General features: G+C 41.9%; 2 protein-coding genes across 6 annotated transcripts in view; one reads left to right on the top strand and one right to left on the bottom strand.

Moving 5' to 3' along the window:
- Positions 1-22,871, bottom strand: part of LOC132821781 (mediator of RNA polymerase II transcription subunit 12-like protein) — a 604,412-nt gene that overhangs the window by 364,238 nt on the left and 217,303 nt on the right. The gene's annotated exons all lie outside the window — the stretch shown is intronic.
- si:dkey-83h2.2 (P2Y purinoceptor 14) lies at positions 10,754-15,772 on the top strand. Its single transcript, XM_060834022.1, has 2 exons — positions 10,754-10,891; positions 13,597-15,772. The coding sequence occupies exon 2, from the start codon at positions 13,605-13,607 to the stop codon at positions 14,691-14,693; it is 1,089 nt and encodes a 362-aa protein (XP_060690005.1). The 5' UTR covers positions 10,754-10,891; positions 13,597-13,604; the 3' UTR covers positions 14,694-15,772.

The raw sequence follows: 22,871 nt of genomic DNA, 5'->3' as shown, positions 1-22,871 counted from the left end.
CCTGCCCACCAGGCCTATGGAGGAATATTTAATGAGATGGACTGTAATACTGAACACTGTCTTTCATTCTTTTATTTCTCTGCCCTTCTATTCTATGCTTTGGTTTATTTTCCTGTGTTTTAAAAAGCACCAGAGAGTGACAACACTTTGCACTGTCTATTGTAACAAATTACACCTGACAATAAATCAGATCAAATCAAAATCAATATTGAGTTCTGTCATTTTAGAGTCAATGCACCTACATTATAGAAAAATCACGCTTCAGAAACAGTGCCTAAAGTGCTGGCGCTGTAATCGCCTTACAGCCAACACTCATTTTAAAAGTTCACGCTTTCCTGGTGGTGGAATATAGATAAAGGTTTACACACTTGTTGTTTTTCACTGTGTCTGACAGTGAAAGAAAAGAGAAAAAGACACAAAAAGAAAGAAAAGAGAAAAAAAACAAAGAAGAAAAGAAAAAGGTTTGTGCTTTAGAATCAATGCCCCCAATCCATCAATTGTGTTACAGCAAATTTGCAGTGATGAAACGGACATTATAGCAGAATGGCCCACATCCTTATCCCAACCCCCACACACCAGGCCTTGTCATCACACAGACTGCTACCACACACAACACATTGTCAGCTACTAATTGTCCCCATTAGCAGCGATTCATCCTCTCAGGCTGACCTATACCCATTGCTTTGTTTGCCCAACTGTGTTTTTCTCTCTCTCTGGGCTTCATCTCCACCTATCATTTACTCCTTCACGTTCACCCTTTCTAAACCCCCACATCCACTCTCGAGCATATACAGAGGAACCTCAATTATCCAAAGGGCACAGGAAGGGAGGATTTCGATTGGTTAATCGAATTCCGGGTAACATAGTTTAGTCAAGCATCAGGACCTTGCGATCTTGCCGGATATTCCAATATTCAGATAATTGAATGCCGGATAATTGAGGTTCCTCTGTGTACTAATCTTATCACAACTACAATCAGTTCTAAAAGCTCACTGGACCCAAAATGTCAACTCTGTTTTATCTCTCCACAGATGCTGCCAGACCTGCTGAGTTTTTCCAGCAATTTTGTTTTTTGTTCCTTTCCAGGGATCAGCTCAAGCCTGGAGGTTATCGAGGTTTATTGCATATGACACACTACTTTCAGTTTTAAAGGAGTAGGGATCAGTGCTGAAAATTCAGTGAGCATCTCTACTTCTGACCTTACCTCAAAGGGAAAGGTCATTGATGAAGCAGAAGATGGTTTCCCTGAGGAACTCCTGCAATGATGCCCTGGCTGAGATGATAGATCTCCAACAAATATAACCATCTTCTTTTGTGCCAGGTATGACTGAAAAACGCAGAGCCCTCTTTACTACCACCACCCCACCCACCCATATTGCAATTCACACCGACTCCAGTGTCAATAGGGCTCCTTGATGCCATACTAAGACAATTGCTGCCTTGATGTTCAGCGCACTTCTGGTGTTCAGCTCTTTTGTCCATGTAAGGCTGTAATGAGATCAGGAGTCAAGTGGCACTGACAGAACGCAGGCATGGGCCATTTGATTACGCTGCTGACCTTCCATTATGGAACTAATGATTGTTGCAGCTGGAGCTTTCCAGGTTGCATTTGTCCTGCTTTTTATGCACAGATCGTGTCCAAGAAATTACTCACCTTGCTGGCTCAATGTCGATGTCAGTCTCGTCATTGTACTGGGACAGATAGGCCAGAAGATATCTGGTTGGCATGGACAGGTTGGACCGAAGGGTCTGTTCCCATGCTGTACATCTCTGTGACTCTAAGAGCAGCTCATTCTTGTGACATGTTTTCAGAACTATTTCTGGAATATTGTCAAGGACCTTAGCCTTCATGCCTTCACCCATTTCTTGGTACCACGTGAAATCAACTGAACTGGTAAAGACTTGCATCAGTGCTGGCGAGACTTCAAGATCATCACTTCAGCACTTAGGCCTGAAGGAGCTGCAAATGCTTCAAGGCAAAAGGGAGGTCTGGATGTGCTGGAGATCAGATTCAAGATTAGAGTGGGGCTGGAAAAGCACATCAGGTCAGACAGCATCTGAGGAGCAGGAAACTCGACATTTCGGGCAAAAGCCGTTCATCAGGAATGAGGGAGGGAGCCTCCAGGGTGGAGAGATAAATGGGAGGAGGATGGGGCTGGGGAGAAGGTAGCCAAGAGTGCAATAAGTGGATGGAGGTGGGGATGAAGGTGATAGGTCAGAGGGGAGGGTGGATCTGATAGGTGGGAAGGAAGATTGGCAGGTAGGACAGGTCTTGAGGATGGTGCTGAGCTGGCAGGTTGGAACTGGAGTAAGGTAAGGGGAAATGAGGAAACTGCTCCCACAATTGGGATGGGGATATATATGTGGAGCTTCCTATCATTTGTTTAATTGTCTGCCATGGCAGGATGCAGAGTTGGGAACTGAAGCATTGATTATGGGATCACTTAGCCCTGTCTACTGCATGCTAATACCTTTGGATGGCATGCCAGCAGTCCCATGTTGACACCACCTCATTTTTAGGTAAAATCAGAAGTCACACGACACCAGGTTATAATCCAACAGATTTATTTGAAGTCACAAGCTTTCAGAGCATAACCCTTTTGGGAGGTGAAATCTGGACCATGTTCCAAAAGCTTGTGATTTCAAATAAAACTATTGGACTACAAGCTAGCATCATGTGACTTCTGATTTTGTCCAACACCAACACCTTCACCTTATTTTTAGGTATGTCTGGTGTTGCTCCTGACATGCACTCCTGCATGTTTCAACGAATCAAGTTTGATTTCTCAATTTGATTGATTTTTGTTTTAATTCACTCACGGGATGTGGGCATCACTGGTGGGCCAGCATTTATATCCCGTCCCTCGGTCCCCTTGAGAAGACCACTGCAGTCCACGTACTATAGGTGGACCCACTATTCTACTGAGGAGTGAGTTACAAGATTTTGACCCAATGACAGTGAAAGAATGTTGAAACAGTCCCAAATTAGAATTGTAATGGAATTAGAATGTACAAGGCAAGCAGGTTACACACCTTGGTCAGAAACAACACTGCTGCTACTAATGATGTGGTTGGACAGAACATTGGTGAGGCCACTTCCATACGACTGTGTACAAGTCTGGTTGCCCTGCTACAGGAAGGATGTTGCTAAATTAGAAAGGGTACATAAATAATTTACAAGGACTGGAGAGTTTCAGTTATAACAAGAGGCTGGAACTTTTTTCCCCTGGAGTATCGGACGCTGAGGGGGTGACCTTATAGGAGGTTTATAAAATCATGGAGGAGCACGGATAAGCTGAATAGTCAAGATCCTTTTCCAAGGGTAGAGGAGATCAAAACGAGAGGGCAAACATTTAAGGCACGAGGGAAAAGATTTAAAAGGGACATAGGGAGCAACTTTTTCTCACGCAGTGTTGAGAGAGTATGGAACGAACTGCCAGAGGAAGTGGTAGATGTGGCGACAATTACAACATATTAAAAGACATATGGACAGCTATACAAATTGGAAAGATTTGGAGGGATATGGGCAAGACAGGCAAACTGGACTAGTTTAATTTATGATATCAGGTTGGTGTGTACAATTTGGACCAAAGCTTCTGTTTCCATGTTATGTGATTCTATGATGGCCCGCAGCCACTCATTTCAAATTTCTAAAGATCTGATCACAGTCTGTCCTATTTAGTACAGGAATCATGCCATACCGTGCAAAGGAGGATATACTCAATTTGAGGACTGATGATACTTTGTCTTCATAAGTTATCATGCGGCTGTTACTCCTACCAACACTGTCATGGACTGACACACTGGCAACAAGTAAACTGGTAAGGACGAGGTGAAGTGGATTTCTTTTCTTCCCTCTTGCCGGTTCACTCACCACCTGCTGCAAACTCTTTCTAGCAGCAATTCCCTTTCAGGCTTAACCAGCTCAGTTAATAATGGTGCTGCCCAGCCCCTGTTGGTGATGGACACTGAGGTCCCTCAGCCAGAATACATTCTGCCCCCTTACCACCCTCAGGGTTTCCTACAAATGAATTTCAACATGGAGACACACTGATTCATTAGTCGAGGGGACTGGTGGGTGATAATGCAACAGGAGGTTTGACCTGACGCCATGAGATCCCACTGGGATCCTGAATAAAAAGTTGAAGTCTCTTGACTGTATACCACAGTGTCTGGTGGGTCTGCACTTTTGATGGGACAAGATACACCCAGGAATGGTGATAGTGGTATGTGGGACATTGCAGGGTAGGATTCCACAAGAATGACTTGGTCAGGCTTTGGCTCAACTGGTCTGTGGAACTACTCTCCCAGGCCTGGCACAAGTTCCCAGATGTAGTGTAGGTGGACTCTGCATGGTCAACAGGGCTGTCTTTGCTGTTCAGAGCTACTCCCTCTCTACTTTCTAAATAAGCCATTTAAAAATTCTGTTCCACCTAATTTGACCAAGTGCAACTTTCTCAAGGGTTTCAGAGTGAGACGGGAAGGTGAGGTTCTCAGCAAGGTAGTGAGTTCTAACAGATGGCATTCTGGTGAAATCTCACTGATATACCTAACAGAGAAGCACTGAAGCAATGACAACAAAGGGAGGGGGTGGTGCAGTATCCATATCGTTGTATTGTAATCCAGAGGGCCTGAGCTTATTGTGCTTTGTCTAAACACCGGCTCTAACCCAACCGTGGCAGCCGGTGGAATTTAAATTCAATTTAAAATTCAACAAAAATTACCAGTGACAGTAACAATGACAATGATTGCTGTAAAGCCTTTCCAATCCGCCACTGTCGGCCCTCCATATCCTATTTGGCCCATGTGACTCCAAAACAACACAGTCATCTGATCGACTCTTAACTGCTCTCAAATAGCATTGTAAGCCACTCAAGAGCAATTAGGTATAGACAACAAATATTGGCTTCGCCACTGACTCTCCCATCCCATGAAAGAATAAAGAACAATTCTCTGTATTTTTGTATTTTGCTGTATCTGTACTGATGCAAGAAATAATTTCAGTCAAATAATGATAGTTAATATGGACAGATTTTCTCCACCTCCATTTCTATGCCAAAATCCAAGGCACCATCTTCCTTCTCCAGAGAACTGGTCTGGTGACTCACATCCCAGACCCTGTCATAGCAGAGGCTACTTTAAGTATAGCGAGTCCATTTTCACCCATCTAGCTTCTCTTCTTCCTTGGCTTACCAACAACAAAACACTCTGATTGCCTAAACCTTTTCTTTCTCTCTCGGTTTCTGGGCGCTCTCTCTACCTACTTGCTCACTCTTTCTCTTCCCCCAACTCCCAACATAACCACCACGGTTCCATAGAAGGCATCTTTTCTGAAGAGTCGTCACTGGATTAACTCTCCATAGTTGCTGCCTGACCTGCTGGCTTTCTCCAGCAATTTCTGTTTTGGTGGAGTGAAAACATTTATAATTAAAGAACTACACAAAAAAAAAGGGAAGAGATGAAACAGTGGGGTGGACATTTGGTGGATTGAGAAATGTTTCCACCATGTGGCTTCCTGTAAAAGATATCAACAGTTTAACGTGTGCCTTGGTTCACATGCTGGTTACAAAAACTTAAGTGATTTGGAGTACTTAATCAATTTCCTTCTGAAAGTTGTTACGGCTTCCACTATTGCCACATTTAATGCATTCCAGATCAATGTGATGCACTGCTCAATCCTCATTTCACTTCTGGTTCTTTTGCCAGTTACGATAAATCTGCATACTGTTACTGGGAACAGTTTATCTTTAGGTAGTCTCATTTGTACTATTCAGTATTTCAGTTTTCCTTTACAACCTCTGAATAAAAAACAAAAACCCTCGACTGTTCCTTCTAACTGAAGACATTTTTAAATTATTGTTTTTATTTAATTTATCAAAAAAAACAAATTTCCAGAATTATAGAGCATCGGAGGCCAACAGGTATTGTATCTACTTATTTCCATTATATCAGTATTCCATTTATACAAATTGTAAGCATTTGGTAACTCAGAGACAGAGGCCTAAAAAGACCCTTAAGGATTTTCCATGACAGCACTGTTTTAGTGGTTAAGCTGAAGTGTGTTAACAAGTTGTTAAATGTGAATAGCATCAAACGAGAAGGAGCATTCTGCAGCAGCAGACAGAAAGCATCTTTCTCTCTCTGTCGGGAAAGAAAAAGTAGAAAAAACCAAGGAAGCTTAAAAGAACCATAAAACACGACAGACCCAGATCAACCTAAATGACCACCAACTCAAAGAATGACAACAGCACATCAGCACGCTAAAATACCAAACAACTGGTCATCCTCTTGTAGGAAAAATATTATTAAATTGGAGAAGGTGCAGAACACATTTACTAGGATGTGGCCAGGACTTGTCTTTTCATTCATTCATGAGATGTGGGTGTCCTATCAACACCGTCATGATTATTTGCCTTACCTGTACACAACCGTTCTGGTGACTCATTCACCAAAACACCCAATCCCTCTGCACCTTGGAGTTTAAATAATATTGGGCTTTTATATTCCTCAGGTCAAAGTGAACAACTTCACGTCTGCCCACAGTAAACTCCATGTGCTAGAATTATTACCCATCCCTCAACTTATTTATATCTTCCTACCTATCTCTTTCTGCTGCAAATTTAGCTTATTGTGCCTTTGCTCTCTTCTTCTGACTCATTGATGGAACTATATTTTATTCATTCATGGGATTAGGGTCTCGGTAGCTAATTATTGCTTGTTCCTAATTGTCCAGAGGACAGTTAAGAGTTGACCACATTGCTGTGGGACTGGAGTCACATATCAGCCAGACCAGGCAAGGATGGCAGCTTGTGGTTGAAAATGTGTTGCTGGTTAAAGCACAGCAGGTTAGGCAGCATCCAAGGAATAGGAAATTCGACGTTTCGGGCATAAGCCCTTCATCAGGGTTCCTGATGAAGGACTTATGCCCGAAACGTCGAATTTCCTATTCCTTGGATGCTGCCTAACCTGCTGTGCTTTAACCAGCAACACATTTTCAACTGTGATCTCCAGCATCTGCAGACCTCATTATTTACCCAAGGATGGCAGCTTCCTTCCTTAAAGGACATTAGTGAACCAGATGTTCCACAGAAGTTTCATTGTTATCGTTCGAATCTTAACTCCAATTTTTTTTAAATTGGTCCTCAGAACATGACCTGAGTCTCTGACTAATAGAATAGTGATATTTCACTAGGTCACTGCCTAACCTCAAACTGGAGGGTTGGAGCTGTAAGGAGAGGCTGGATAGGCTGGGACATTTTCCATTGGAGTGTAGGAGGCTGAGGTGTGACCTAGTATGGGTTTATAAAATCATGAGGGGCATAGATAAGGTGAATAACAATAGTCTTTTCTCACAGGTAGGGGAGCTCAAAGCGAGAGATCATAATTTTAAGACGAGAGGGGAAAGATCTAAAAGGGACCTGAAGCCAACTGTTTCAGCGTGGAAAGGAAACTTGGTCAACATGGAAGAGTTGGACGAAAGGCCTGTTTCCGTGCTCTATGGCTGAGAAAACAACTTGCCACCTTGTAGTCTGGACTTCAGTCGTTTTGAGCTGCAATGTTTCTGACTCTATCTCTATCCATGCTCTAACCACAGTGTATATTTTAAACCAGTTATCTTTAATCTGTCTTGATCATATTAGTGTGCGTGCGTATTTGGGCATTTTGTAGGTGTGTAGCTTAAGTTAAAAAATGAGGTCTGCAGATGCTGGAGATCACAGCTGCAAATGTGTTGCTGGTCAAAGCACAGCAGGTTAGGCAGCATCTCAGGAATAGAGAATTCAACGTTTCGAGCATAAGCCCTTCATCAGGATGAAGGGCTTATGCTCGAAACGTTGAATTCTCTATTCCTGAGATGCTGCCTAACCTGCTGTGCTTTGACCAGCAACACATTTGCAGCTGTGTAGCTTAAGTTGCATAAATGAAAAGACCTTTCCTTTCACTGCTCTTCTAAAGAGGGTCACAATAAACATTTTTTTTCTCTCTTACTGAACCAAACTGCTTTTGCTCTGAGTAGCAACTAAGTCAAGCAAATTGGTAACTTTTATAGTCTGATTTGGATTTATACCTTTTGTAAAGACTTGTGGAACCGTGCCATACAATAATGACAGCACTCTTCCCAGTGACGATGTAACTTCTATTTTTTATATTCAGCTTTATTTTGTTTTGTTCTATTAACCCAAGTTTCATTTGCAAATTCTCTACTCAGCTAAGATAGTTCATCTGTTGTTGTATGCGGAAACATGTCTAGTGTTTTGCTTAAAACTCTTGTTTTAAGTCACATTGCAATGAAGATAGCATCTTTAAGAAGCATTTACAAATCTGGGAGCAGAAAGTATGCCTTCCTTATTTTCCAGATAGACGCTGCCACTTGAATTCGATCCTAGAAAACAAGAAACCAAGGATCTCAGTTATTGGATAAAAGGCAAAGTCAGATGCCTGATAGGGTTAGAACGGTCAATACAGTTCCTCATGGTAGTCTCACAAGTAATTCCTCTTTCCATGTTAATTATATCCTCTCAGTACCAAGCATTATTTTTTGACCATCAGCAGTGCTTCCTCATCTCTGTTAAAGAACTCCCCACAGCTTAAACACTGAGGATGCACAGATTACAGACGAATCTATAAATTCAAACACACCAAAAAAGCATGATTTGGAGATGCCAGTGTTGGACTGGGGTGTACAAAGTTAAAAAAAATCACACAACAACAGGTGATAGTCCAACAGGTTTAATTGGAAGCACACTAGCTTTCGGAGTGACGCTCCTTCATCAGGTGATAGTGAGGGCTCGATTGTAACACAGAATTTATAGCAAAAATTTACAGTGTGATGTAACTGAAATTATACATTGAAAAATTGATTGTCTGTTAAGCCTTTCATCTGCTAGAATACAATGATAGTTTCACTTCTTTCATGTGTAAATCACAAAACCTTTTTTTTAAAGTTGCATTCTCGGGTTAGCTGTTAACCATGGTGATAGCTAGACAATGTGTTGAAGGTGTTAGCCCACCGTGTTCTCTGTCTGTACCATGATGTTTAGATTGATTCTAATCTAAAAAGTGAGACAGGGTCTTTGGCTGTGTGTCTCTGTCTGTCTGGGGTGGAGGTTGAGAGTGTGTGTGGGGGGGGGGGGGGTGAGTGCAGTGTCTTAAGTCTGTGAAGGGGTGCATGTGAGAGTATGGGAGTGTGCGTGTCTATAAGGGTGTGTGTGCGCGCGCGTGTCTATAAGGGTGTGTGTGCGCGTGTGTGTGTGTGTGTGTGCGCGCGCGTCTATAAGGGGGTGTGTGTGTGCGCGCGCATGTGTCTATAAGGGTGCGCGTGTGTGTACGCACGTGTGTGTGTGTGCGTGCGCGTGTGTGTCTAGTGCAATGGTGGTCACCTGTAATGTGACACGAACCCAAGTTCCCGGTTGAGGCCCTCCCTATGGGTACCGAACTTAGCTATCAGCCTCTGCTCGGCCACTTTTTGCTGCTGCCTGTCCAAGTCCACCTTGGAGGATGATCACCCGAAGGTCCGAGGCTGAATTTCCTGGACCACTGAAGTGTTCTCCAACTGGGAGGGAACCCTCCCGTCAGTGGACTTCGGAACAGGCAGCAGAGAAAGGTGGCCGAGCAGAGGCTGATAGCTAAGTTCGGTACCCATAGGGAGGGCCTCAACCGGGACCTTGGGTTCATGTCACATTACAGGTGATGACCATTACACACACACACACACACACACACACACACACACACACACACACAATCTCACAGATACACACAGATGCGCACACAGACACCCACACATGCCCTTATAGACACACACACTCCCATACTCACACATGCACCCCCTCACAGACTTAAGACACTCTGCACTCACTACACACACACACACACACACACACACACACACACACACACACTCACAAAGACCCACATGCACACATTCATTTTGTGGGGTGAATTTGTAATTGCAGAGTTACATTGTACTTTGTTCAACAACTGCATGCATTCATGTAGAACTCGGAGCTCAAAAATTGCATGAATTTATATAAAACTCTGTTGTCTCACTTTTTAGATTAGAATCAATCTAAACATCATGGCATAGACAGAGAACACAGGGGGCCAATATCTTTAACATATTGTCTAGCTATCACCATTGTTAACAGCTAACCCGAGAATGCAACTTTAATATATAAAAAAAGGTTTTGTGATTTACACATGAAAGAAGTGAAACTATCACTGTATTCTAACAAATGAAAGGCTTAACAATCAATTTTTCAAAGTATAATTTCAGTTATATCACACTGTAAATTTTTGCTATAAATTCTATGTTACGATCGAGCCCTCCACTATCACCTGATGAAGGAGCGTCACTCCGAAAGCTAGTGTGCTTCCAATTAAACCTGTTGGACTATAACCTGGTGTTGTGATTTTTAGCCAAAAAAGCAGATTAAGTACAAGTAAAGTAAAACGCTCTAATGATGGTCACTGGACTCAAAACATTAACTCTGTTTTCGTCCCACAGATGCGGTCAGACCTGCTGAGTTTCCTCAGCTATTTCTGTTTTTGTTTCAGATTTCCAGCATCAACAGTTCGTGTACAAATTCAGCTTTTAAAAACGCAATCTTTAAAACGGAGGGTTAATGTGAAAAAGCACACTCAAAACATGTACTGCCTTGTTAGACCTTTAAATTAACACCCATTTCCTGCTGTATAATGCTGAACTGAACGAGTGCACTTCATTTCAATACTCACTACTTCTCTTAAAGGAAATGCTGAACACCACAAATTGACCAAGAATGTCATGAGGATTAAAGAAATTTGCAGAGCCATCTTGCCCGGAATCGCTGCAAGAAACTCTTCATCCCTCAGGCACTGAGGGGTACTTACCAGGGCAAAAACATCAGCTCAGGTAAGCAAATTTTCTGTTGTATCTGTCAGACTACATACAGATGGCCAGCTGTGTCAAGTTGAGACTGGTTATTCCTTCAAAACCTGTTCCCTGCCTCTCTGGAAACATTCTTCTCAGTCAAGTAACGATTCAAAGAAACAATTAAAAATCATTTTATATCGTGTCAGTGACCATTGCACTGCTTTGGTGCTTCAAAACCTTTAGGTTTGTTTACTGCTCAAACACTCGAGAGAAGTCTAAGTGCATTGCAATTGTCAGAAAGTTGTGGAACGTTTAAGCAAGCAATTTGCCTTTAACAAAACCTTCCCTCCATAATAGAAAAATTTATGATTGATTTCTCCCACCTTGACTTAGTGAAAGGAGTATTGCATTGGAAACATTACCAGCAAGTCTGGAGACTACTAGAGAAACTTCACCACATTATCTTGGCCAGCACTTCAACAACGCAATATTTTGCAAGTGAAAAATGTCAGATAAATAAAAAATTCTGACTATTGCTTTGAACAAAACTATGTTTTTGAACAGCAAAAATTGTAAAAAAAAAATTAGGACACAGCTGTTGCTCAAGAAGGCAATTGGCGATAAGATTATAAGCTATTGCAGAAGGATGAGGCCATTCAGGCCATCAAGCTTGCTGGTCCAGCCAGCAACTCCAAACTCCCATGAATGAGTTTTACAACGTTTTAGGACTGGTCCCAAAATTAAAACTTTACACCTTTCTATTTTTGGCTCTTTGAGGTTAAATTATAAAATCGAGAGTTCAGCACAAAAATCAACAACCAGACAATGACATTTATAATTACTCACTTTAAAGGACTAATTGAATATCTCCCGTTATTAAATTGGTTTACAATGCACTGCAAACGTCTGCTTTGCCTTGTCACACAGAGTTTAAAAGCCTGCATCTATGAAACCCTGAAAGTGAAAAATATCTGCAAAATGATTCAGAGTCAATTCTGAAAAAAAAAAGTCATGCTGGACTCAAATGTCAACTGTTTCCTCCCACATAAATGCTGCTCAGACCTGCTGAGTTTCTCCAATAAATCTTCGTGTTTGTTTCAGGTTTCCAGCATTAGTAGTATTTTGTTTTTAATGCAAAAATGATTCGCTTGGTCACAGACCAAAACACAATATCAGATAACAGAGATATGAACACAACATGCTGGACGAAGAGAAACCAAACAATTTTACCTGTGCAGTACAAGTTAGTGTTTGAGGTAAAGCCTCACAAATATCAGATAAACAGATGCAATTATCGTATGAATGAGACTAAATGTGGGGACTGACAGAGTGAACAAAATTCGCATCCAACTGCTGTTATCAGTTTAAAATTTCCAATTACTTTTCAACTAAAATTTGTTCAGGAGATATCAGGAAATGAGCCCAGCTCGTAAGCTGATTATCTAAACCAATAGAAATTCCCTCAGTTATCCTGTGACATTTACTGATTCATAAGAAAATTACATCATCAATGTAAGATTTCCAGACTCCAAGACAATAGAAACACAGTATTCAATGCTAATGTTTTAAATGTGCCAATTCATTTCACACTATTCCTAAATTACATCAGTGACCACACTTTAGAAATCCTCCATTTGCTATAAAGTTCTATGAATTTCAGAAGAACACCCATAAAAGTTTCAAATGCTGGCTTGTACAGTCAATTAGCTCAGGCGGTTAGACAGCTGGTTTGCAATGCAAAAGGATACCAACAGTATGGGTTCAACTCCTGCACCAGTTGACACTCCTTCTCAATCTCTCTCCCCACCTGAGACAGTGGTGGCCCTCACGTTAAACCATCACCAGTCATCACTCTCAAATGTCAGAGCAGTCCCACGGTCTGGTAAGATTACAGCAACTTCACCTTGACATTTTTACAGCTTGTCACAATGTTACAGCATTTGTTACACTAAAAGTTTCTCGCTAAAGATGGACAGTTTTAAATGCATTTCAATCAGAAAAACATTAGTTTGTCTTATCACAAAACATATCAGCATTATCATGAGCTATTATTGAGTTCCATAACAGACATAAAAATGGTCACCAAAAAGCTATCAATTTCCCTGCTATAGGAAAAATGATACAAAAATCCAAGAATTCAGGAAAGATTTACAAGAATGATGCCAGAGTTGGAGAGTTTAAGATATAAGGAAAGACTGAACAGACTGGGGATATTTTCCTTGAAGAGTCGATGGCTGAAGGGTGATCTTATAGAAATTTATAAGGTCATGAGGGGCATGGACAGGGGAAATAGTCAGGATCATTTTTCCTGTGGTAAGGGAGTTTAGAACTAGAGTGTATAGGTTTAAGGTGAGATTAAAAGGAAAGATTTTAAGGAAAGATTTAAAGTGGACCTCAGGGCATTTTTTTCCACACAGAGGGTGGTACGTGTATGGAATGAGCTGCCAGAGGAAGTGGAGGAGGCTGGTACAATTGCAACATTTAAAAGGCACCTAAATGGGTGTCTGAATAGGAAGGGTTGAGGGAATATGGGCCAAGCATTGGCAAACGGGACTAAAGTAGGTTGGGATATCTGGTCGGCATGGACGAGTTGGACCGCAAGGTCTGTTTCCATGCCATACAGCTCTATGACTCTATGAATAATAATTATTTAAAAAAGTCAATGAACCTCGAACACTGTGTCTATTAGTTAATTGTTGCATTACGTCATCAAGAAGATTAACACATTCTATCTTAACATTTAGATGCACTGATGGCCGACTCAACAGCAGGCATCGATAATGCTACCAGGTCAAATTCCTCTGTCAGCACATGTCTGCTTTCCTCAAACACCTTGACAACATTTGCAATGGTTGCCTATGCGTTGATATGTACAGTTGGAATCATTCTCAACAGCCTGGCTTTCTGGGTGTACTTCTGTCACGTTCCAAACAGTAACAGCATCATCATCTACTTAAAGAACCTGGTCATAGCGGACTTCCTGCTGGTCCTGACACTGCCAATGAGAATCGTTGGTGAGAACCAAGTGGGCTCAGCAGTCCTGAGGAAAACCTACTGCAGTTTCACAACATGCATCTTCTACTTGAACCTGTACTCGAGCATTCTCTTCCTGGGATACATTGCAGCCACAAGATATTTGAAAATTGTGAAACCGCTCAAAACATATGCGTTTCACAAACTCAAGTCCGCAAAAATTATTGCTGGCATAACCTGGGGTGTGCTTCTCAGCCTTGGGTTTTCATACATGCTGCTGACACTGAAAAAGTCATTCCAGAACAGTACAAATGCCACAGGAACATGTTTAGACTCCAGAAAAGGTTCAGGTATTTACTGGCACGTATGCCTCCACGTGGGTGGCACTGTTCTGTTCCTCTGCGTGCTCACCGGGCTCTGCTTCTTTTACTTTCAAACAGCAAAACGTCTCGACAAATCCCCATCTCCAAGTTCACTCAAGAAGCAAGCCAAGGCAAAGAACAACATCCTAATCCTTCTCGCCGTCTTCTTGGTGTGTTTCGTACCCTACCACGCTGCGAGGCTTCCTTACATTTTGACTCAGTTAAATGTCATCTCTGGATGCTTTTGGAAAAAGACACTCTACCACTTGAAAGAATTGGCCATTGTGCTATCAACGCTGAACGCCTGCTTTGACCCAGTGATCTACTTCCTGTTTTGCAAGGCTTTCAGGTCAAAGTTAGGTCTGGAGAAAACATCGAAGGACAGCGATTCACACAACGACCTGTCCTTACACGCTAAAGCATCACGAACCATACTCGATGAACCATCCAGCAGTCAGTTCAATGGCCCAAAAAAATGCAACGTCAATCTTGAAAAATCACCTTGAACTTGCAATAGCTCTATATTACTCAAATTATGAAGAAATAGAACATAGAAAAATACAGCGCAGTACAGGCCCTTCGGCCCTCGATGTTGAGTCGATCCAAGCCCACCTGACCTACACTAGCCCACTTTCCTCCAAATGTCTATCAAATGCCCATAAAGAGGGAGAGTCCACCACTGTTACTGGCAGGGCATTCCATGAACTCACGACTCGCTGAGTAAAGAATCTACCCCTAACGTCTGTCCTATATCTACCACCCCTTAATTTAAAGCTGTGCCCCCTCGTAATATCTGACTCCATATGTGGAAAAAGGTTCTCATGGTCAACTCTATCTAAACCCCTAATCATCTTGTACCCCTCTATCAAGTCACCCCTAAATCTTCTTTTCTCCAAAGAAAACAGCCCCAAGTGCCTCAGCCTTTCCTCATACGATCTTCCTACCATACCAGGCAACATCCTGGTAAACCTCTTCTGCACCCGTTCCAGTGCCTCCACATCCTTCCTATAGTATGGCGACCAAAACTGCACACAATACTCCAGATGCGGCCACACCAGAGTCTTATACAACTGCAACATGACCTCAGGACTCCAGAACTCAATTCCTCTACCAATAAAAGCCAGTATGCCATATGCCTTCCTCACAGCACTATTTACCTGGGTGGCAACTTTCAGAGATCTGTGTACATGGACACCAAGATCCCTCTGCTCATCCACACTACCAAGTATCCGACCATTAGCCCAGTACTCCATCTTCTTGTTACTCTTACCAAAGTGAATGACTTCACACTTAGCGACATTGAACTCCATCCAGAAGCGTAAATAAACAGAAGCATCTTAAAAGATGATGATATTATGGTCTTAGTTGATGGTACTACTGCAGAATTCAGAACCATGATTGAAACCTGGCCATACATATCAGTTAACAGAGTCCTCATTCATTGAAAAATAGTCACTTGAGGTTGCAGAGTTTCTTAAATGCCTGTTCTGTTGGTAATTACACAAAAACCAAAAACAAGATGTGGAACACAATTACAGTAAATGTCTAACATATCCGACAAATCAAAGTTTCAATCTATTCCCCAAAATCTTTACAGCTCCAGAAAAGTTAATTCTCTGTAATGAATCTTTATGATTGATTTAGCTGATTTGCACCAGTTCCTTCCTGTAAAATGTGAAGTGTTCTTACATGAATATTCATAAAACAGAGAGTTTAGCCTTTCTTAGCTTTTTACAGATTCCTAACCTAATCTGGAAGTCAGAAGTCACATGACATCAAGTTAGAGTCCAATAGGTTTATTTGAGATCACAAGTTTTCGGAATGTTGTGACAAAGGGGCAGCGCTCAGAAAGCTTGTGATTTCAAGTAAACCTGCTAAACTATATCCTGATGTCACGTGACTTCTAACTTTGTCCACCCCAGTTCAACACCGGCACCTCCACATCATGGCAACCTGGAAGCTGCACAACTAAAATCTTCCATCGAGAAAACAGTGGCTTCCATGAACTGTTTTTTTTATTTTTAACAGAGAAACTATATTGCTTTTGACCTCAACCAGGTTTCCTCCAAGCTGCCTATATCATTCAATCTCTGAGTTTTTCAGAGATAACATCAAACTTTGATTATTTTAACTAAGAAGAAAGTTAACTATCTTAAATTTGTACACTTCCTGTTGCAAACCAGTACAGTACAACCAATCTTCCATAAACACTCCCTGGATCTCTATTCCAGAAAGACTGCCTGACCCAATTTCTCTTTTAAAGCCTTCACAAAAGTAACCAAGCCCAACTGGCCATGACTTTAAACATAAATTCCAACAATATTTATGTGTCGGACACCTCCCATCATAATGTATAGCTACGGTTTTTATTACACCACAAACTGCAACACATATTTACAGCAAGGTGCCACAAAACTGCAGCGATATTGATTAATGCATCTGCCATTGATAATATTAGGCAGAGAAGAGTTTAAGATCATCAGTTTGTTAATACCCTGCAACTTTTGGGGTCAAGATCACCAGCAACAGAGGTTCGTTTGGTCACTTAATTTTTCAACATTGATTACATTTATACACAATCACCTCAGTTGGTCACTTATCCTTTATAATGATAGAGATATCCCATTACAAAGATTGCCTTTCTAATTTGCAACTGCTGCCAGCTTCTGTTGTTTACTTTTAATCATCTGATAAATGTGCATGGCTCTCCATATGAGCGTATGAATTAAGGGAAGGATTCATAGATTCTCTGCAGTGCAGAGAGAGACCATTTGGTCCATCCAGTCGGCACCAACCCTCTGAAGAGCATCCCACCCATAGCCCCATCCTGTCATCATAACCCCATATTTACTATATCTAATCCACCTATCTTGCACACCCCTGGATACTCTGGGACAATTTAGTATGGCCAATCCACCTAACTTGCACATCTTTGGACTGTGGGAGGAAACCAGAGCACGCAGAGGAAACCCAAGGGGACACTGTGCAAACTCCACAGAGTCACCCAAGGGTGGAATCAAACTCAGGTTCCTAGCACAATGAGACAGCAGTGCTAAATAGAAGGTGGGCATTCAGCCCCTCAAGTCATTCAATTAGATGACAGTAGAATCTGTCTGTGTTTTGAACTCCACTACCGTGATATCCTCTGGTTGCCCTCCCTAACAGAAATCTATCTCTACCTTAAAAACCGTCAGTGATCCCAACACCACCTTCTGAGATAAAGTCCCAAAGTTGTGCAATCCTCAGAAAAAGAAATTCTAACAGGGAAACCACTCAATACAAAATAAATCAACCCACCAACCCCCCACCCCCACCCAGTGCACTCACCCAAAACAGGAAACATGCCTTCCACAGCCTCCTGTCAAGATGCTCAGAACCACTTATATTACAATCAAGACACTCTGCAGTTATGTGGAAACCTCCAGGAACGCCCAAGCTTCAGTACATTATATTAGGATAAAGTACCCATTCACGTTAGAACAATAGTAAGTGATGAATATATGCTGAAATGTTTTCAATTCTCTCGCAAGCCTGCATTTGTCACTAATGCTGGCAATTAATAACTTCTTAGGCTTGGATTGACAGCGACGTATCCAAATAGCTAATAATGCATCAGTTCCTCATATCTCATGCACTTATTGCAGTGAGATATGAGGAAATACAAACAAACTAATTTAACATTCTAATGGTAAAAAAGTGCTAAAATAACGAGGAAATAACAGTCACCTGTGAAATCATTTAAACAAATAGGAATGGAAAATGGATGTATATGGATGGCAAGTGTGTTCCAGAATTCAATGTTAAGACAAAACAGAAATATGTAATGTGCAAATTTCAAAAAATTGTACAATTATTCTCATCACTTTCTTTGACTTTTGATGCAGAGTGAAACATTGTGATCAGGAAAATGTATACTTTACTGTGATCACTATTGAATGTCTGTATATAAAAGGTTAACATGATAGTTCCATTTGTCTAAATCCTCAGTAAAGAAAAATAGGTTTGTGTGCCTTTCTAGGTACTATGAATTTCACCTATCGAACTTTGTAACCACTCATGTGGACTTTTGGTAATCAAACAGTTAACTGCTGGTATGTGGATAATTGCTAACTTTGTTCATCATTCTCCAGGAAGTAGACATCGATTGAGTATTGCAGATCAGTTGGGATAGACGTCAGTAAATATCAACGGTCTATTGATTTGATTATGAGTGAATTACTGATGGTCGGTTAGTGTAACCATGATGGAGTACTAACCATTCTGATTGCGTTAAGGATGGCGAGAGTCTACTGCTTTTGACAAATTATGACAGAAGAAATCCTGGATATCAGATTGAGGGGGCAGAGATGGTGAGGGTGGTATGAGATGTTCCAATACACAGATATACAGAATCACTGAAAAACAAAGATGAAGGACACAGAAACAAAGTCAGACCTAAACTCATGCTGACCTGTGCCTGGGAGACACTGAGGATTGCAGATGCTGGAGATCAGAGTTGAGAATGTGTTGCTGGAAAAGCACAGCAGGTCAGCCATTCCTTATGAACGGCTCCGGCCTGAAACATTGATTTTCCTGCTCCTCGGATGCTGCCTGACCTGCTGGGCTTTTCCAGCAACTCACTCTTGACCTGTGCCTGAGCTACTTTAGAAAGTAGAAATGCTTGTAGAATTCAGAATTATTTTCCTGATTACTTTATAAATCCTCTTTAATCTCTAACAACTGTCAACATTTTGTTTGGTCAAGAACCTGAATAAGGGTTCCAGTAATTTATAGAACTTTAAAACAGAATTTAATCTTGGCAAGAAATCCAAGTAATGACTTGGGGGCGGTGGGGGGGATAGATAATTTCACATGTATCCTTTCATTACAAATGTATTCACAACGTACATCGATGACTTGGTTGAAAGAAGTGAACATACTTTCACCAAGTTTGCAAATGACACAAAATGAGGTGGAAGATAATTAGAAATGCTGAAGCAAAATGTCTGCAGAGGAATAGAGATAGTTTAGGTGAGTTACCAAAACTTGGAATACAATGAGGTAAAATTGTGTGCTTGATAAGAAGGGACACAAAAAGGGACTGTGTATTTTGTTAAGAAGAATAGAGGAGTTGAGTATCATTTGAGCGAGGACAAACTACAGAAAGCCAAAGCAGAGAGATTTGGGGGTTATTGTGCATTAATCGCAAAAAGCTAGGACACATGTTCAGCAGGTGATAGAGAAGGCAAACAGAACGTTTATTATTAGTTTGTGGGATGTGGGTGTCACTCGCTGGCCAGCATTTATTATCCATCCTCACTTTGGCCTCTATACTCCATTTCCAAGGGGATAACAATAGGGAGGTCTTGCTGAAACGACACAAGGCACTCGTCAGTCAACAGTTGAAATACTGTGAAGTTTTGGATTCCTGATCCGAGTAAAAATACACTGGCCTTTGGAGGCAGTCCAAAGAAGGTTCACTAGGTTAATTCTGAATGAGGAGGTACTGTCTTATACAAGGAGTGCTGGAGTATGTTGGGTCTGTACTCTTTGGAATTTAGAAAAATGAGAGGTGACCTTATTGAAGCATAGAAGATTCTTCGGGGACTTGACAGAGAAGATGCAGAAAGGTTGTGTCACGTTGTGGGAGAGTCTAGGACCAGAGGCCTTAATCTCAAGAGTATACTGTTACCCAGTTAAGACAAAGATGAGAAGGAATTTCTTTTCACAGTTAATCTGTGGAATTCTTCACCACAGAGGGCTGTGGAGATAGACCAGTCTTTATTCATAAAGGGAATCAAGGGTTATGTGGAAAAAGGCAGGAATGTGGAGTTGAAGATTATCCAATCAGCCATGATCTCAGGGAAAAGCACAACAAAATTCACGTATGCCCCTTTATCTATGGTCAACCCCTGTAGAACTGAAACTGGAGAGAGAGAGGGAGGAATACAGCAAAGATCATATAAAATTTGAACTGATTGAACTACAGATGCTGTAAATCAGAAACAAAAACAGAAACTGTTGGAAAAGCTCAGCAGGTCTGGCAGCATCTGAGCAGAGAAATCAAAGTTAACCTTTTGGATCAAGTGACCCTTCCTCAGAACTGAGATGCTGCCAGACCTGTGAGCTTTTCCAGCAGTTTCTGCTTTGATTCATATAAGATTGGTTAGGTTACGTTGAAAACTTGCCACTTGCTAATTTTATAGTTGGTCTGCTCTTTTCAGTCTGCGAGCAGGAGGGAGAGTGGCAGCAAGGAAGGTGTGGGCCATTGGGGAAAAGAGTGGGGACTGAGTGGGTTGGTGAGTGAGTAAACGATTGAGTGAGCGATTGACAGTGAGAAAGCACAGTGTGAGTAAGAACATGCACAGTCCGAATGAGAAAGAATGAGTGAGTGAGTGAATTAGAGGTAAAAGCAATGACTGCAGATGCAGGAAACCAGATTCTGGATCAGTGGTGCTGGAAGAGCACAGCAGTTCAGGCAGCATCCAAAGTGTAGGAAATCGACATTTCCGGCAGAAGCCCTAGTGAGTGACAGAGTGAGGACAGTGAGAGTGAGTGAGTGAGTGAATGGAGGGTGTACAAAAGGGACCTCTTCCTGGAGATTTTTTTGTTAAAATGGTGTGTTGACCTTTTCTGAAAAGGAAACATAGTTCAAAAATATAGACGAGTTGCTACAATTGCACAAGGGTTGTGGTGATGCTACAGTTGGAGTACTATGTGCAGTTCTGGTCCCCACATTTAAGAAAAGACAATGGAAGCAAGGATCCATGAAGTTAATCTCTGAAATGGCATCGCTGATGAATAGACATTGTGCAAATTCTCCGGGGCTTAGAAAACTGAATGGTAATCGCATTGAGCCGCACAAGATTCTGAACGAGCTCAACACGGTAAATGCTGAGAGATTATTTTCACTGATCAGGGAATATATAAACACAGGGGCACTGCGCGAGGATGAAGAGCCAAACGTTTAGTTCCAAAACGAAGGCACATTTCTTGACTGAAAGGATGGCAAATATTTAGATTCTGTTGCCCAGAAAATAGTGGATGAGCCACCTCCACGAATACAGGAAAGGCTGGGAGAGACAAGGCTTTTAACTCTCAGAATTGAGGGATAGTGGAGCGGGCAGCAACGCTGGATTGTGGGGACCTTCCAAGTGACTGTGTGGTCAACACTGATCTCAGCTCTTCAGCAGAGATTCATTGCTTCCCACCATACCAGGCCAATGTTTCCAGAGTCCTTCAACAATTATTGATTCATTTTGTTCAAGTTTTCTGGATCTGGTTATAACCAGTAAGGCACACCCCAATGAGTCCCTGTTCTCTAAACCATCAGGAGTCCACTCCAACATTTGGCAAGAAACCCAGCTCCTCTCCTGCATTCCTGCTTAATTACTAACACTGAACAGTTCACGTCATTTCCCCATTGTTTAAAAGGTTATGTCATAAAATTGTCAAGACACGTGATGCTGGAAAAGCACAGCGGTCAGGCAGCATCTGAGGAGCAGGAAAGTCAATGTTTCACATTGAGGCATTCGTGATGAGGGGCTTATATGCTCAAAACGTTGACTCTCCTGTTCTTCAGATGCTGCCTGGCCATCTGTGCTTTTCCAGCACCACTCTTTTTGACTCTAATCTCCAGCATTTGCAGTCCTCACTTTCTCTCAAAGTCATAAACAGCAGAAGTCTATTTCTCTGAGATACTGTGATAAACATTAAAATTGCTACCCCACTTCAATGAGTCATATTCAAGTTTATCTTCCCATGCAAACTGAATAATATGGACATTTCTCTGCCACGTGCTATTTATCAACCCGACCCCTCTTCAGAGTGTTTCATTTCACCTCAGGTTGAAGGGAAACTTGTAAACTCTGATCGCCGAGTAAAGTTCAGTGTCCATGTCAATGAGTACGCCATCCTCTGCCAGGCACTTCTGATAGATCTTAATGCCTGCACCAAGCAGAGTGACAGAAACGTGACCTGGGAAAGCAACTCCCAGGGTCTTGGGATCTTACCTGGAGGTCTGCTGGGGGATTTCCCAGGGAATGCAGTGAGGTACTTAGTTGCATTGTTAGGAAAGGTGAGGCAAACAGAAGCAAAGTTTAAAGAAGTCAGCAGCAGGAGTGTAGTTTACTCAAACCTGGAGACAAGGCCTGAGGAGGGGCAGGAAATGCAAGTAGCAAAATATTTGCATTGTTTCACACATCACACAGAAGCCACAAAAATGGCTTCCTTCCCAGGCATTCCACTGACCAACACGCATTGCTGGTGAACTCGCTCACTCCTCTATAACCAAACACACTACCTCACAGGAGCCCTCCTGAAGAAGGGCTCATGCCCGAAACCTCGACTCTCCTGCTCCTTGGATGCTACCTTACCGGCTGCGCTTTTCCAGTAACACATTTTCAACACTACCTCGCACTCCTGTTTGACCAGGCAATTCTCACATTCATCCTTATCTGTGTGCTAGCTCACTAAATTTCTCAAATCACCCCCATGAAAGGTGACCCACCCTCTTATCTGCACAATCCATTTCTCACATTCACCAACCTCAATTTCTCTACTTCCGTAAGTGTTTGCATATCAAATTCTAGATAGGAATAGGTGTGGGGTGCAACAACCAGAGACACATGGGCTCCAGTCCAAGCAGTACATAACATGAGAAACAGGACACAAATTCAAACTGGCTTGCTACAGACTGAGAAGTG

Source organism: Hemiscyllium ocellatum, chromosome 13 (genome assembly GCF_020745735.1).
Source record: "Hemiscyllium ocellatum isolate sHemOce1 chromosome 13, sHemOce1.pat.X.cur, whole genome shotgun sequence".
NCBI lineage: Eukaryota > Metazoa > Chordata > Chondrichthyes > Orectolobiformes > Hemiscylliidae > Hemiscyllium > Hemiscyllium ocellatum.
This window is presented reverse-complemented; position numbering and strand designations above follow the sequence as displayed.

Bases quoted from the DNA above. Each gene is read 5' to 3' on its own strand.
- si:dkey-83h2.2 (XM_060834022.1), top strand. From the start codon at position 13,605: ATGGCCGACTCAACAGCAGGCATCGATAATGCTACCAGGTCAAATTCC.